The sequence below is a fragment of the Trachypithecus francoisi genome, unplaced genomic scaffold (assembly GCF_009764315.1).
Source record: "Trachypithecus francoisi isolate TF-2019V2 unplaced genomic scaffold, Tfra_2.0 Lachesis_group6, whole genome shotgun sequence".
Taxonomy (NCBI): domain Eukaryota; kingdom Metazoa; phylum Chordata; class Mammalia; order Primates; family Cercopithecidae; genus Trachypithecus; species Trachypithecus francoisi.
In genome coordinates, this window is record NW_022681471.1 from 71732668 (window position 1) to 71747211 (window position 14544).

Below are 14544 nucleotides of genomic sequence, written 5' to 3' on the forward strand. Positions count from 1 at the left end.
AATGCACATTCCAAGCCCAGGAATTGAAATTTCTTTTTTTTTTTTTTTTTTTTTTTTTGAGACTGAGTCTTGCTCTGTCGCCCGGGCTGGAGTGCAGTGGCCGGATCTCAGCTCACTGCAAGCTCCACCTCCCGGGTTTATGCCATTCTCCTGCCTCAGCCTCCGGAGTAGCTGGGACTACAGGCGCCTGCCACCTCGCCCGGCTAGTTTTTTGCATTTTTAGTAGAGACGGGGTTTCACCATATTAGCCAGGATGGTCTCGATCTCCTGACCTCATGATCCGCCCGTCTCGGCCTCCCAAAGTGCTGGGATCCCTACTCCATTTTGATGCACACTAGTTAAGAACAGCTGATACAGAGAATAACATTAATTTGGGAATGTTGCTGGATCAGAGTTTCCCAAACTTCTCAAGTAAGAATCACTTAGGTCATCTATAAAATATACAGACTGCCACCTCTTCTCCACTAGATATTCTGACTCAAGAGGGCTGAACTGGGGCCTAGAATCAGTGTTTTGTTTTTTTTTTTAAACAAGTACACCAGCTGCTTATTTTCAAAGTTGGGGGAAGGGAAAAAGATTGTTATATTTAGCAAATATTGTACTGTAATTCCCAAGATCCTAGATCTGCAAATGAAGCTTAAACTACCCATAGGAAAAAAATTTTTGAATGACCAGGTGCGGTGGCTCATGCCTGTAATCCCAGCAGTTTGGGAGGCCAAGGCGGGTGGATCACCAGAGGTCAGAAGTTCGAGACCAGCCTGGACAACATGGTGAAACCCCGTCTCTACTAAAAACACAAAAATTAGCTGGGCGTCATGGCGCATGCCTATAATCCCAATTACTCGGGAGGTGGAGGCAGGAAGATCGCTTGAACTGAGGAAGTGGAGGTTGCAGTGAGCCGAGATTGTACCACTGCACTCCAGCCTGGGCAACAAGGACAAAACTTATCTCAAAAAAAAAGGCCGGGCATAGTGGCTCAAGCCTGTAATCCCAGCACTTTGGGAGGCTGAGGCGGGCGGATCACGAGGTCGAGATGGAGACTATCTTGGCCAACATGGTGAAACCCCATCTCTACTAAAAATACAAAAATTAGCTGGGCGTGATGGCACGCACCTGTAGTCCCAGCTACTTGGGAGGCTGAGGCAGGAGAATCGCTTGAACCCGGGAGGCGGAGGTTGCAGTGAGCCGAGATAGTGCCATTGCACTCCAGCCTGGCGACAGAGCGAGACTTCATAGTATCCAAAAAAAAAAAAAAGCCCGGGCACGGTGGCTCACTCCTGTAATCCCAGCACTTTGGGAGGCGGAGGCGGCAGATCACCTGAGGTCAGGAGGTCGAGACCAGCATGGCCAACATAGTGAAACCCCGTCTCTACTAAAAATACAAAAGTTAGCAGGGCCTGGTGGCAGGTGCCTGTAATCCCAGCTACTCGGGAGGCTGAGGCAGGAGAATCGCTTGAACCTGGGAGGCAGAGGTTGCAGTGAGGTGAGATGGTGCCACTGCACTCCAGCATGGGTGACAAGAGCGAGACTTCATCTCAAAAAAAAATATATTTTTTTTTTTACTATTTTCACACTGGTTGGGAAGCACAAACCTGAGGTCATCTTCCCAGGTTCTACCCCATTCCCATTGAAAAGTTTCCCATTACTCTTAGGATAAAAACAAAACTTCTTTATTTTTTTAGAGATAGGGTCTCCCTGTGTTGCCCAGACTGGTCTCAAACTTCTGGGCTCATGTGATCCTCCCACCTCAGGCTCCCAAAATGCTGGGATTACTGGCATGAGCCACCGGGCCAGCCTGACAAAACTTCTCAACAGGGCCTACAATGCCCAGGGGCATGGTTTTGCCCCCTTCCTACTGCATATATATGCATCTTTCTGGCCTTAAAGAGAGTCCTTCTCCAGTCGAAGGCTAATCCCTCTATTTGTATGACCCTGAACAAGTTCCCTCATTTGTAAAATGGGAATAATACCTATCTCATAGACGGTTCAGGATTAAATGAGGTCAGGTATTCTCTGCGGAGAGGTTGGCAAAATGAATGATAGCTATTATTTAATCAAATCAAGCTCCTAGAAACTGTTGCTACTCCTTCTCATTCAATTATTCAACCTACTTGCCATCTGATTTCAGCACTGTTTTCATCAGGCTCACCAAATGCCAAAGTCAAATGACAAATTTCAGTCCTTACCTGACTGACCTTTCTGCAAGTAGTGGACACTGCTGACCACTCCATCCTTTGAAACTCTCCTTCTTTGGCTTCCCTCCAAACAGTATATCCTGGTTTCTGCATATTTTTCTAGACTGTGTTTCAAAGCATCTTTTGAGGTTCTTTTATTGCTTGCCTTTTCACACTTAAAAAATGTTTTAACTTTACAGAAATAATACATGTATATTTGTATGTCAATGACAGTTACTCAGCAAGGTCTTCCCTGACCATTAAATTAGCACCCTTGATTGGGTGCAGTGGCTCACGCCAGTAATCCCAGCACTTTGGGAGGTTAAGGCAGGAGGGACTGCTCGTGTCCAGGAGTTCAAGACCAGCCTAGGCAACATAGCGAGACTCTGTCTCTTCAAAAAATACAAAAAAAATTAGCCGAGTGTGGTGGCACGTGACTGTAGTCCCAGCTATTCAGGAGGCTGAGGTGGGAGGATCACGTAAGCCTAGGAGGTTGAGGCTGCAGCAAGCTGTGATAGCGCCACTGTACTCAGCCTGGGTGACAGAGTGAGACTGTCTCAAAAAACAAAACAAAACAAAACAAAAAACTAGCAACCTCACCCACACCCTCTCACATCACTTTTATTTTCTAAATAGTGCTTCTCACTCTTATTTGTTATTGTCTCCTTCCTTCACTAAATTCTAAGCACTTTGAGGGAAGGGGCTGTTTTATTCATTGCTGTATCTAGAACAAGCTTGTCCAACCTGTGGCCCACAGGCCACATGCGGCCCAGGATGGCTTTGAATGTGGCTCAACGCAAATTCGTAAACTTTCTTAAAACATTATGAGGACCAAGAAGCAGGTTCTCTGCTCCTTCTGGGATCTCCACCTGGTTCAGCCCACCTGCTTCCACTCCTGCCTCCACCATGTCCATCAGGGTGACCCAGAAGTCCTACAAGGTGTCCACCTCTGGCCCCCGACGCTTCAGCAGCCACTCCTACATGAGCGGGCCCGGTGCCTGCATCAGCTCCTTGAGCTTCTCCCGAGTGGGCAGCCGCAGCTTCCAGGGTGGCCTGGGCAGAGGCTATGGTGGGGCCAGCGGCATGGAGGCATCACGGCCGTCATGGTCAACCAGAGCCTGCTGAGCCCCCTTAACCTGGTGGTGGACCCCAATATCCAGGCTGTGAGCACCCAGGAGGAGCAGATCAAGACCTTCAACAACAAGTTTGCCTCCTTCATAGACAAGGTACAGTACCTGAAGCAGCAGAACAAGATGCTGGAGACCAAGTGGAGCCTCCTGCAGCAGCATAAGATGGCTCGGAGCAACATGGACAACATGTTGGAGAACTACATCAACAACCTTAGGCGGCAGCTGGAGACTCTGGGCCAGCAGAAGCTGAAGCTGGAGGCAGAGCTTTGCAACATGCAGGGGGTGGTGGAGGACTTCAAGAACAACTATGAGGATGAGCTCAATACGCGTACATACAGAGATGGAGAATGAATTTGTCCTCATCAAGAAGGATGTGGATGAAACTTATATGAACAAGGTAGAGCTAGAGTCTCGCCTGGAAGGGCTGACTGATGAGATCAACTTCCTCAGGTAGCTGTATGAAGAGGAGATCCAGGAGCTGCAGTCCCAGATCTCGGACACATCTGTGGTGCTGTCCATGGACAACAGCTACTCCCTGGACATGGACAGCATCATTGCTGAGGTCAAGGCGCATTATGAGGAGACCGCCAACCGCAACCAGGCTGAGGCTGAGGGCATGTACCAGATCAAGTATGAGGAGTTGCAGACGCTGACTGGGAAGCACGGGGATGACCTGCGGTGTCCAAAGACTGAGAACTTTCAGACGAACTGGAACATCAGCCGGTTCCGGGCTGAGATTGAGGGTCTTAAAGGCCAGAGGGCTTCCCTGGAGGCCGCCGTCGCAGATGCTGAGCAGCCAGGGGAGCTGGCCGTTAAGGATGCCAATGCCAAGCTGTCCGAGCTGGAGGCAGCCCTGCAGCAGGCCAAACAGGACCTGGTGTGGCAGCTGCGTGAGTACCCAGAGCTGATGAACGTCAAGCTGGCCCTGGACATCGAGATCGCCACCTACAGGAAGCTGCTGGAGGGTGAGGAGAGCCGGCTGGAGTCTGGGATGCAGAACATGAGTATCCATATGAAGACCACCAGCGGCTATGCAGGTGGTCTGAGCTTGGCCTATGGGGACCTCACAAGACTCAGCCTCGGCTACGGCACAGGCTCCAGCTCCTTCAGCTGCACCAGCTCCATCAGGGCCATGGTTGTGAAGAAGATCGAGACCCGCGATGAGAAGCTAGTGTCTGAGTCCTCTGATGCCCTGCCCAAGTGTACAGCTGCACCGCCCCTCCCAGCCTGCCCCTTCTGTGACTTCCCTAGAGCCCAGGAGGGAGGCCGCTGTGCAGGGGAGCACAGGGAACAGGAGACCCACCTGAGGCTCAGCCCTAGCCCTCAGTCCTCCTGCGGGGGAGTTTACTGCCTGGGGACCCCCCCTTGTCCATGCCTCCAGCTACAAAACAATTCAACTGCCTTTTTTTTTGATCCAAAATAAAACCTCAGCTAGCTCTGCAGAAAAAAAGATTCATGCGGCGTTTTTATTAAAAAGCTCATCAGCTATCGTTAGTGTATTTTATGCGTGGCCCAAGACAATTCTTCTTCCAATGTGGCCCAGGGAAGTCAAAAGATTGGACACTTCTGATCTAGAATAATGCCTGGTATCCATTAGACTCAATGAATATTGACTGACTGAAATAATCCACATCTAATCAGTCATCAAATTTTATATAGATTCTACCTCCTAAATTCTCTCAAATCTCTGACCACTGTTCCTGCCTTACAGCTGATTCGTGTCTCACCTAATGACTGCCATAACCATTTCCAGTCCTGCTCTTTACCATCCACATTCTGAATTGCTGCTGAAATGATCCCAGTCCTTCAACAGATCCCCACTGCCTTTAGGATAAAGTCCAAATTCTTTAGCAAAGCATACAGAGCTCTCGAGATCTGGACACTGGCTAATTCCTCAGTTTCAGTTCTTGCCAGCCCTTCCATGTGTACCATGCTGTAACCATTCCTAATTCTTTAATCACATGCTCCTTGCACATGCTATTTTTTCTGCCTGGAATGATAACCATTCCCTACGCCCATTGCTTGCTTCACCTAATTCAAGCTAGTAAGCTCTGGAAAGGTTTCCCTTAGATCCAGAGTTGGGGTTACTCTGTACCTTCAAAGTACACCGTATGTATTTTATCATTTCACTTATCACACTCTTGCATGGACTTGTCTAACACTAGACCATGAGCGGTATTCACAGCACCTAGCACAGTGCTTGGTATAGAGTAGTCAAGAGAGCGTTACTGAAATGAAATGAAATTCACCGATCTATTCCTTATAACCAGGTCTTCACCCCAGACTGCTTTACTATCTGTGCTTCCACACACTGACTAGTTGTGTTGCTAAGTACCTTTAAAGGAAAAACAGGCCGGGCGCGGTGGCTCATGCCTGTAATCCCAGAACTTTGGAAGGCCGAGACGAGTGGATCATGAGGTCAGAAGATCAGGACCATCCTGGCTAACACGGTGAAACCCCATCTCTACCAAAAATACAAAATATTAGCCAGGCATGGTGGCACGCGTCTGTAATCCTAGCTACTCGGAAGGCTGAGGCAGGAGAATCACTTGAACCTGGGAGGCAGAAGCTGCAGTGAGCCAAGATCGCAGTCACTACATTCCAGCTCGGGCAACAGAGTGAGACTCCGTCTCAAAAAAACAGAAATAAAAATAAAGGGGAAAAAATCACACCACAATAAGTGGGTACCATTTTAAATTAAGTCTTCAACCTTGCTTGTACATTAAGCATCCAGTAATCCTTTCATGGATCCCTAGTCAGCTCCAGCTCCCATTTTCATCGGTGACTATTATAAGATTAAAAACAGGCCGGGTGCAGTGGCTCAAGCCTGTAATCCCAGCACTTTGGGAGGCCGAGACGGGCAGATCACGAGGTCAGGAGATCGAGACCATCCTGGCTAACACGGTGAAACCCCGTCTCTACTAAAAAATACAAAAAAAAGAAACTAGCCGGGCAAGGTGGCGGGCGCCTGTAGTCCCAGCTACTCGGGAGGCTGAGGCAGGAAAATGGCGTAACCCGGGAGGCGGAGCTTGCAGTGAGCTGAGATCCGGCCACTGCACCCCAGCCTGGGCGACAGAGGGAGACTCCGTCTCAAAAAAAAAAAAAAAAGATTAAAAACAAAAATGCTTATTTTTTTTGAGATGGAGTCTTGCTCTGTCACCCAGGCTAGAGAGCAGTGGCACGATCCTGGCTCCGCCTTCCAGGTTCAAGTAGTTCTCCTGCCTCAGCCTCCGGAGTAGTTGGGATTACAGGCACGTGCCACCATGCCTAACTTTTTTTTGTAGTAGAGATGGGGTTTCACCACGTTGGTCAGGCTGGTCTCAAACTCCTGACCTCAAGTGACCCACCCGCGTCGGCCTTCCAAATTGCTGGGATTAGAGATGTGAGCCACCGCACCCAGCCAATTTTCCTTTAACAGCTGCATACTTTTTCACTGAATGGATATGCTATAATTCAACCTCTCTGCTACTGGACACTTAGCTTGTTCCCAGTTTCTCATTATCCCCCACAGTAGGATAGTATTCAAGCCCTCATTCCCATTTTCACTTTTGTCATAAGGATGATCTTACAGTTTCACAGAGGAAGCTGAAGCTATGAAGCGTGAACTCCTCAATTTCCCATCTCCCTATCTACACAATGATAATTACATCCATTCTTTTGTCTCTCTCAGGGGACGATCTCTCTCCTCTAAGTCAGTATCTCTGTTAGCTAACATCCTCTCCTGTTTTCACAGGTCCTTCCAACAATTATCCTGTCTTGCTTTCTTTCCCTAAGCCTACATAGGTATACATATTTGTCTTCCATGTTAAGACTGTGCGTCTCCCTAGCTTCTTGAAAGAGTAGTCTATTATCTTTATCATCACTTCCTCACCTCCCATTTGTTCCTTGCCCTACTGCTGGTGAGATTACAATCTCACTACTCTGTTAAAACAGCTTTTTGATCGCTCAGGTCACCAGGGACCTGCTAGTTGCCAAATCCAAATGCTCTCTTGGGTCTGACTTGACTTTTCTGTGGTAAATATGTTGTCTTTTTCTCTTCCTTAAATCCCTTCCTTAGTTTGAGAAATATTACTCTTCAGGCTATTTCTCACCACCCCTAAATACTGGTCTTCACCAGGAGTCTATCCTCTGTACTCTGACTCTACACATTTCCTGGGTGATCTCACCTACTTCCAAGATTGTACAAATCCTAAACTTTATACATACCATACTTCAAACTTACATGCTTCAAAACTAAGCTTAGCTGTTTCCCCCTACCTTCCACCCTCAACCTGTTCAGTAAATGGCATCACCATTTATCCAGTCACCCAGATCAGAAACCTAGGTTCCACTCCCTTACTTTCCATTATCCACTCAGTCACCAAGATATACCACTCATTCCATCCCTGCTGTCAATGCCTTAGTCACAGTTTAGGTCTCCAGCATCTGTTATCTGGCATCACCCCTTCTCCACTCTATTTTCATACTGCTGCCAGAGTGATTGCTTTAAAATGAGCGTTTCATCCTGAGCTTGTGATCACTATACTACATAGGTTCCCTACATTCCAGCTGTCTATAACTATATGTAGTTCTATGAACATGTTGCTTCATGCTCCTAAGCATTCTGTTCCCTCTGCTTAGAATGCCCTCCCATCCCACCCCTATGACCATCTAGTAAATTCCTTTCCACTCTTCATGATTTTTTTAAGGGTCTCCTCTGTGAAGCATTCTCGTTCGTACTTTGTAAAGAGTCAAGAACTTTTTCCTCTCACCACGGATTCTTGTAAATATTTATTGCAATGATCACTTTTTATTAAACTTTTTTATTTACATATCTACCTCTCATTCTAGACCTTAAGTTCCTTGCAATCAGGGAGTATATCTGACTTCTCTATCAGCATCTGGCAGGCTGCTTATAAAAACAGGTGGTTTGGCCAGGCACAGTGGCTCATGCCTGTAATCCCAGCACTTTGGGAGGGCAAGGTAGGTGGATTGCTTGAGGTCAAGAGCTCTAGACCAGCCTGGCCAACATGGCAAAACCCCGTCTTGGCTGGGTGCAGTGGCTCACGCCTGTAATCCCAGCACTTTGAGAGGCCGAGGCGGGCGGATCCCCTGAGGTCAGGAGTTCGAAACCAGGCTGACCAACATGGCGAAACTCCGACTCTACTAAAAATACAAAAATTAGCTGGGCACGGTGGCAGGCGTCTGTAATCCCAGCTACTGAGGAGGCTGAGGCACAAGAATCGCTTGAACCCGGGAGGCAGAGGTTGCAGTGAGCTGAGATTGCACCATTGCACTCCAGCCTACAAAAATTAGCCTGGTGTGGTGATGGGTGCCTGTAATCCCAGTTACTCAGGAGGCCGAAGCAAGAAAATCACTTGAACCCAGGAGGTGGAGGCTGCAGTGAGCCGAGATCACACCACTGCACTCCAGCCTGGGCAACAGAGGGAGACTCCATCTAAAAAAAAACAAAACAAAAAAAGGTGGCATGATAAATGTTGAAATGAACCAATGAATACCATGTGCTCACCCAATCCTCCCAACCAAAATTCTGGAAGCCACCTTCCATTCCTCCTTCTCTACCCCCAAATGCCAAGTCCTACTCCCTAAAGATCTCTCAAATCCATCCCTCTCCTCCCCATCCCAATGCCATAGCACCAGTTGGGCTCCATTCTCTCCTACTTGAACTAGATCCATCCAAACCATTCTCCACACTACTGCTGGAATTTTTTAAAATTTTATTACAAAAATAATACACACTTGTAAAAAAATTCAAGCAATACAGAAATAAAAGCACAATATCCCACCCAGCATACATAACAAACACAGAAGCCCCCTCCCCTCCAATCCCATTCCTGGGGGTTATCATTGTGAACAGTTAGCATATATCCTTTCAGACGTTTACCTTTGCATACACAAGTATATATATAAACACATATAAATAAACACACATGGTTCTGTCTTTTACAAAAATGGGATCACATATATCTGTTACATGATTCTTCAATTTCTTTCTTCATTCATTCATTACACAGATTTCTAAAATACAAACCTGATTATATCACTCCTTTAAGAGCTTATTCCCACAATATAAAAATCATACACATTAACATCAAACACAAAGCTTGTGATGATATACTTTCTGCCCATCTTTCAGTCTCATCTCTAGCCATTCCAGCATTAAAGGACTGGAATATAAACTACCTTAAATCCTTCCTGGAACAAGGCAGGTACAAACAAACAAACAAACTAGGAACACACTCTGCCATTTCTAGACTGTGGCCTTTCCCATTCATGTTACACTTTGCCTGGACTTTTCCATCTGGCAAGCTTCTACTAATTCTAAAACAATCAGCTTAAAATTACCTCTAGGAAGACTTCCCTGACTTTTCAGACATGATTACTCCTCTATTTCCCCTATACTTTATAACTAGCTTCTTAATTGCACTTATCTCACAGTACTATGATGATTTATTAACATGTTTTGAATTCCACTTCCCCTCCCCCAACTCGATGGTGAGCTCTTTGGGTAAAAGGGATTTGTCTTATTTACCTTTGCATCCCAAGGATCTGATAGAGTGCTTATCATGAAAAGCAGATGCTCAGTAACATATCTGTTGAGGACTTTATGATTCTAGGAACATTTACTGAGAACCTACTATGCACAGAACCATATCCTAAGCATGAAAAGAAACAGAATACACAGTCTTTGTCCTAAGAAACTTACCATTTTCCTACCATTTCCCCTGGGAGGGGGGGACAGAAAACATTTAGGTGGCAACATTATCATTTCTGACATATAGGCTGTTTCAAAATTTACGGTAATTTGCCTCAAATCCATTTAGGAACTAGGCATGTTTGCATAATTAAATAAATAATAAAATAATGGGCGGTTTGTCTCATAGGTTTAAGTGTAGCACAGAGTCCACTAGAACCCAATTCTCTGTCCCAGCAGGAGGGCTCTCATCTGTTCCAGCCTGTAAATTAGAAAAGTGAGATGATACCATGCTTGGAAATTTTCTTTTTTTGAGATGGAATCTCACTCTTTCGCCCAGGCTGGAGTGCAGTGGTGTTATCTCCACTCACTGCAAACTCTGCCTCCCGGGTTCAAGCGATTCTCCTGCCTCAGCCTCCCAAGTAGCTGGGATTACAGGCATACGCCACCACGCCTGGCTAATTTTTGTATTTTTAGTAGAGATGAGGTTTCGCCATGTTGGCCAAGCTGGTCTCGAACTTCTGACCTCAGGTGATCCGCCTGCCTCGGCCTCCCAGAGTGCTGAGATTACAGGTGTGAGCCACCACGCCCGGCCGGAAATTTCCTAATACATCAAGAGGACATAAAGTTACTAGTTCTTTCATAATTTCCCCTCCTTCCCCAGGGAAAAATTATACCAAAAGCAATACATGGAGTTAAAGGAGGACACGGGAAAATGAGCTTGCTCTTTTTGGTAGTGGTAGGGGAAAGGGGGTTGCTTTGTTTTAAATCAAAGGGTGATACTGCCCAGGAAGATTAGGAGAGGTGATTTATTATCATTTACTTACTACTTTTAAAAAGGCTAAGGTGTTAGTTAATTTCATGATTTCAGGATCAGATACTGTACAAATATGAACAAATTGGGGAAAGGTGAACCACCTAGCTGGAGAACAGGGAAGGCTGACCAAGGAGGCCCAAAGGAAGCCTCATTCATCAGAGTCCAAGTCACTGTCCCCAGCAATGGAGTGGAAATCCTCACTGTCCTCCTCGTCCTCTGACAGGTGGACCTGGCTTAGTACGCTCGGCCCAGAGCGCTGCTCTTCCTCCTCATCTTCTTCCTCCTCTGATACCTCATACCCACCGATGCTGCTGAAGCTTGTGTCTTGGGTGTTCGACTTGGGATCAGGCTCCTCATAGCTCCCATAACTGAGAAGAGAAACATGTCATCTCTCAAGCTCGGACACCATCCTCTAGCTGACCATTCCCATTCTCAGTGCCACCAAAGGATAAGCCCATCTCACCTCCCCTGGACACTAAAGTGACTGGTTCTGAACTATTCTACATGCCCCTGAGAGAAAAATGATCCTGTTCAAAAACATCAACTTGCCAACTTCATATACACAAGAACCTGAATGGGGCCGGGCGCGGTGGCTCAAGCCTGTAATCCCAGCACTTTGGGAGGCCGAGATGGGCGGATCACGAGGTCAGGAGATCGAGACCATCCTGGCTAACACTGTGAAACCCCGTCTCTACTAAAAAAAAATACAAAAAACTAGCCGGGCGAGGTGGCGGGCGCCTGTAGTCCCAGCTACTCGGGAGGCTGAGGCAGGAGAATGGCGTGAACCCGGGAGGCGGAGCTTGCAGTGAGCTGAGATCCGGCCACTGCACTCCAGCCCGGGCAACAGAGTGAGACTCCGTCTCAAAAAAAAAAAAAAAACCTGAATGGAAGAAACTCCCTTACACCTGAACAACACACTGCCATCTTACATGACCATAAATGCTCTGACAGCCTCATGGTTTCATCTACCACTTACAGTATCCAATTAGTCAATAGTCCTGAAGATTCTCTCTTCAATATATCTTGTCTCTATCCCCTCCTTTCCATTCCTACTCTGCCTGCCTTGGCTTAGTCCTTTGTTATCTCTGGCCTGCACTACTGAAGTAAGTCGTCATGCCTCCAGTCTTGCTCTCCTCCAATTACTTCTTCACACTTCTGCCAGAGTGCTCTTTATTTTTTTGTTTGTTTATTCTTAATTTTACTTGAAAAACAAAAATCACACAAGTAATGCACGTTCACTGGTTAAAAAAATTAGAACATACATCAGAAAAAATTTTTTAAAAATCATCAATAACTCCATCATCCGAGATATCTTTTGGTATATTACCTTCCAAAATTTTCTGTGCACTTTAGATGCTTAAACGTTTTTGTTTAATTTACAAAATTGCGATACTCTACATACTCTCCAGGAATCTGCCTTCTTCACTAATGATTATAACGAACATCTTCCTGTGTCAATAACATACGTCTATAGCATAATTTTAATAGCTACATGGTATTCCGCCATATGGCTGTAACATGACTTAACAGCCTCTCACTAGGACATTGAAGCTGTCTCCAATTATTCCACTATTAGGAACAATGCTGTCATAAAACATCCTTACACAAACATCTTGATGGTGTGTTAATTATTCCCACAAAATAATTTCCTAGATGTGGATTTTTTGGGCCAAAGGGGATGCACATTTTTAAATGTTTTTATTTATGATGATAAATTGCTAAGCCTCTCTCCAAACCACCCCATTTTTATCAATCAACATTACCACCAGTAGTTTGAGAATGTCTTTTTCCTCATAATCTTTCCAAACACTAGGCATTATCATTCATTTTAATCACCAATATGATAGGTAAAAAATTGCACTTCGTGGTTTTACTGCATTTCTTTATTAGGGGAGTTATTATTATTTTGAGACTGAGTCTCGCTCTGTCACCAGGCTGGAGTACAGTGGCACGATCTCGGCTCACTGCAACCTCTGCTTCCTGGGTTCAAGCGATTCTCCTGCCTCAGCCTCCCCAGCAGCTGGGACTACAGGTGTGACCAGGTCCAGCTAATTTTTGTATTTTTAGTAGAGACAGGGTTTCACCATGTTGGCCAGGATGGTCTCGATCTCTTGATCTTGTGATCCGCCTGCCTCGGCCTCCCAAAGTGCTGGGATTATAGGCATGAGCCACCGCGCCCGGCTGGAAGTTATTTTTTCATATGATATATTGGTCATTTCCATATCTTTTTTGTTGTTGTTGTTGTTGTTGTTTTGTTTTTGAGACAGAGTCTTGCTGTGTCGCCCAGGCTGGAGTGCAGTGGTGCGATCTCCGCTCACTGCAAGCTCTGCCTCCCAGGTTCACGCCCTTCTCCTGTCTCAGCCTCCTGAGTAGCTGGGACTACAGGTGCCTGCCACCACGCCAGACTAATTTTTTTTTGTATTTTTAGTAGAGACAGGGTTTCACCGTGTTAGCCAGGATGGTCTCGATCTCCTGACCTCGTGATCCACCCGCCTCGGCCTCCCAAAGTGCTGGGATTACAGGCTTGAGCCACCATGCCTGGCTACATTTCTTTTCTAAATTAGTTCATACCTTTGCCCATTTTTCTTTTGGGGCACAGGACAATCTCTCTAAAATGTAAATCTGGTCATACTATTCTCATTCAATGACTGCCCAGAACTTTCAGGCCCTTCATGATTTGGTATTTACATACCTCTTTAAATCATTTCTATCACATGAATTATAGATCTTACATGGATCAATCAAAAATCTCCAGTCACACTGAGCTACGTGAGTTCTCTAAAAGTGTTTCATGCCTGTAAAATGTTTCATGCCTGTTTCTTCATATAGGCTCTTCCTAGTCTCTGGAATGCCCATTGCTTTCTTATTCGTTTAGCTAATTCCTATTCATATTTGGCTCAATTTCCTTCTCTAGCCAGCTCTCCTCCCTCCCCACCTCTACCGAAGTTCTAGAAGAGCCCTGCGGTGCCTAGCATAGCACTTTTCATATTACACTGTGATTGCCTGTTTTAGGTTTCCTACTAGACTCATCTCCTTGAAGGAAGGGACCATATCTTAGTTTGTTTTTGTACTTATGATAAATATTTGCTGAAATAAAAAATTTAATTTATTTACAATGTTATTTGCGTATTAGCTGCTTGCTGGTTAGATGTATCATAGGTACATTAAATCCAACATGTCCAAAGCCAAATCCAAATCCATTTTTTCCTCCTTTCCTGTCCCATCTAACACGTATTCTTCCTCTTTACCAGAGACATCTCCATTCATTATTCATCTAACCTCCTTACCTCTTTATGTCCCTTTATTTTCCCCACTCCTGACAAGTTTCTTTTGATATCATCATCTGTCCCACATTGTCCCAAGTTATACAAATTTGATGTCACTTCCTTTTCCTTAAACTGATGACTCCTATTACCCACAGGCATACCTTGTAAAGTCCTTCACAATATAATTCCCCTTGCTACACTTCTGGAGCCTCAACTCCCCAACAAATTCCATTTGCTCTGGAACACACTGTTCTACCTATAAAGATCTCCCCACCCCCTGCCATACTACCTACTTACTAAACTTCTATTAATCTTTTAAGGCCCAATTCAAATGTTCCCTTGTCTGTGAAACTTTCCCCGATAACTCCAAGCAGAGTGAGACACTCCCTTCTCAGTGGTGCCTTGGCACTTTGTCTTACTTATGCTATAGCACTTATCACATTGTATTTATAATGATTTGTTT

The 14544-nt window shown here is 45.6% G+C and overlaps 1 protein-coding gene and 1 pseudogene across 1 annotated transcript in view; one reads left to right on the forward strand and one right to left on the reverse strand.

Annotated features, from left to right (window-relative positions):
- The first annotated feature begins 2720 nt into the window (after positions 1-2720).
- Positions 2721-4727, forward strand: LOC117077738 (annotated as a pseudogene).
- Positions 4728-9004: 4277 nt separating this feature from the next.
- The window catches only part of TAF1 (TATA-box binding protein associated factor 1), a 117127-nt gene continuing 111587 nt past the window's right edge, over positions 9005-14544 (reverse strand). The window contains 1 exon segment of the mRNA XM_033200891.1: positions 9005-11183. Within this exon segment, the coding sequence (XP_033056782.1) occupies positions 10964-11183 (220 nt within the window). The 3' untranslated portion in view covers positions 9005-10963.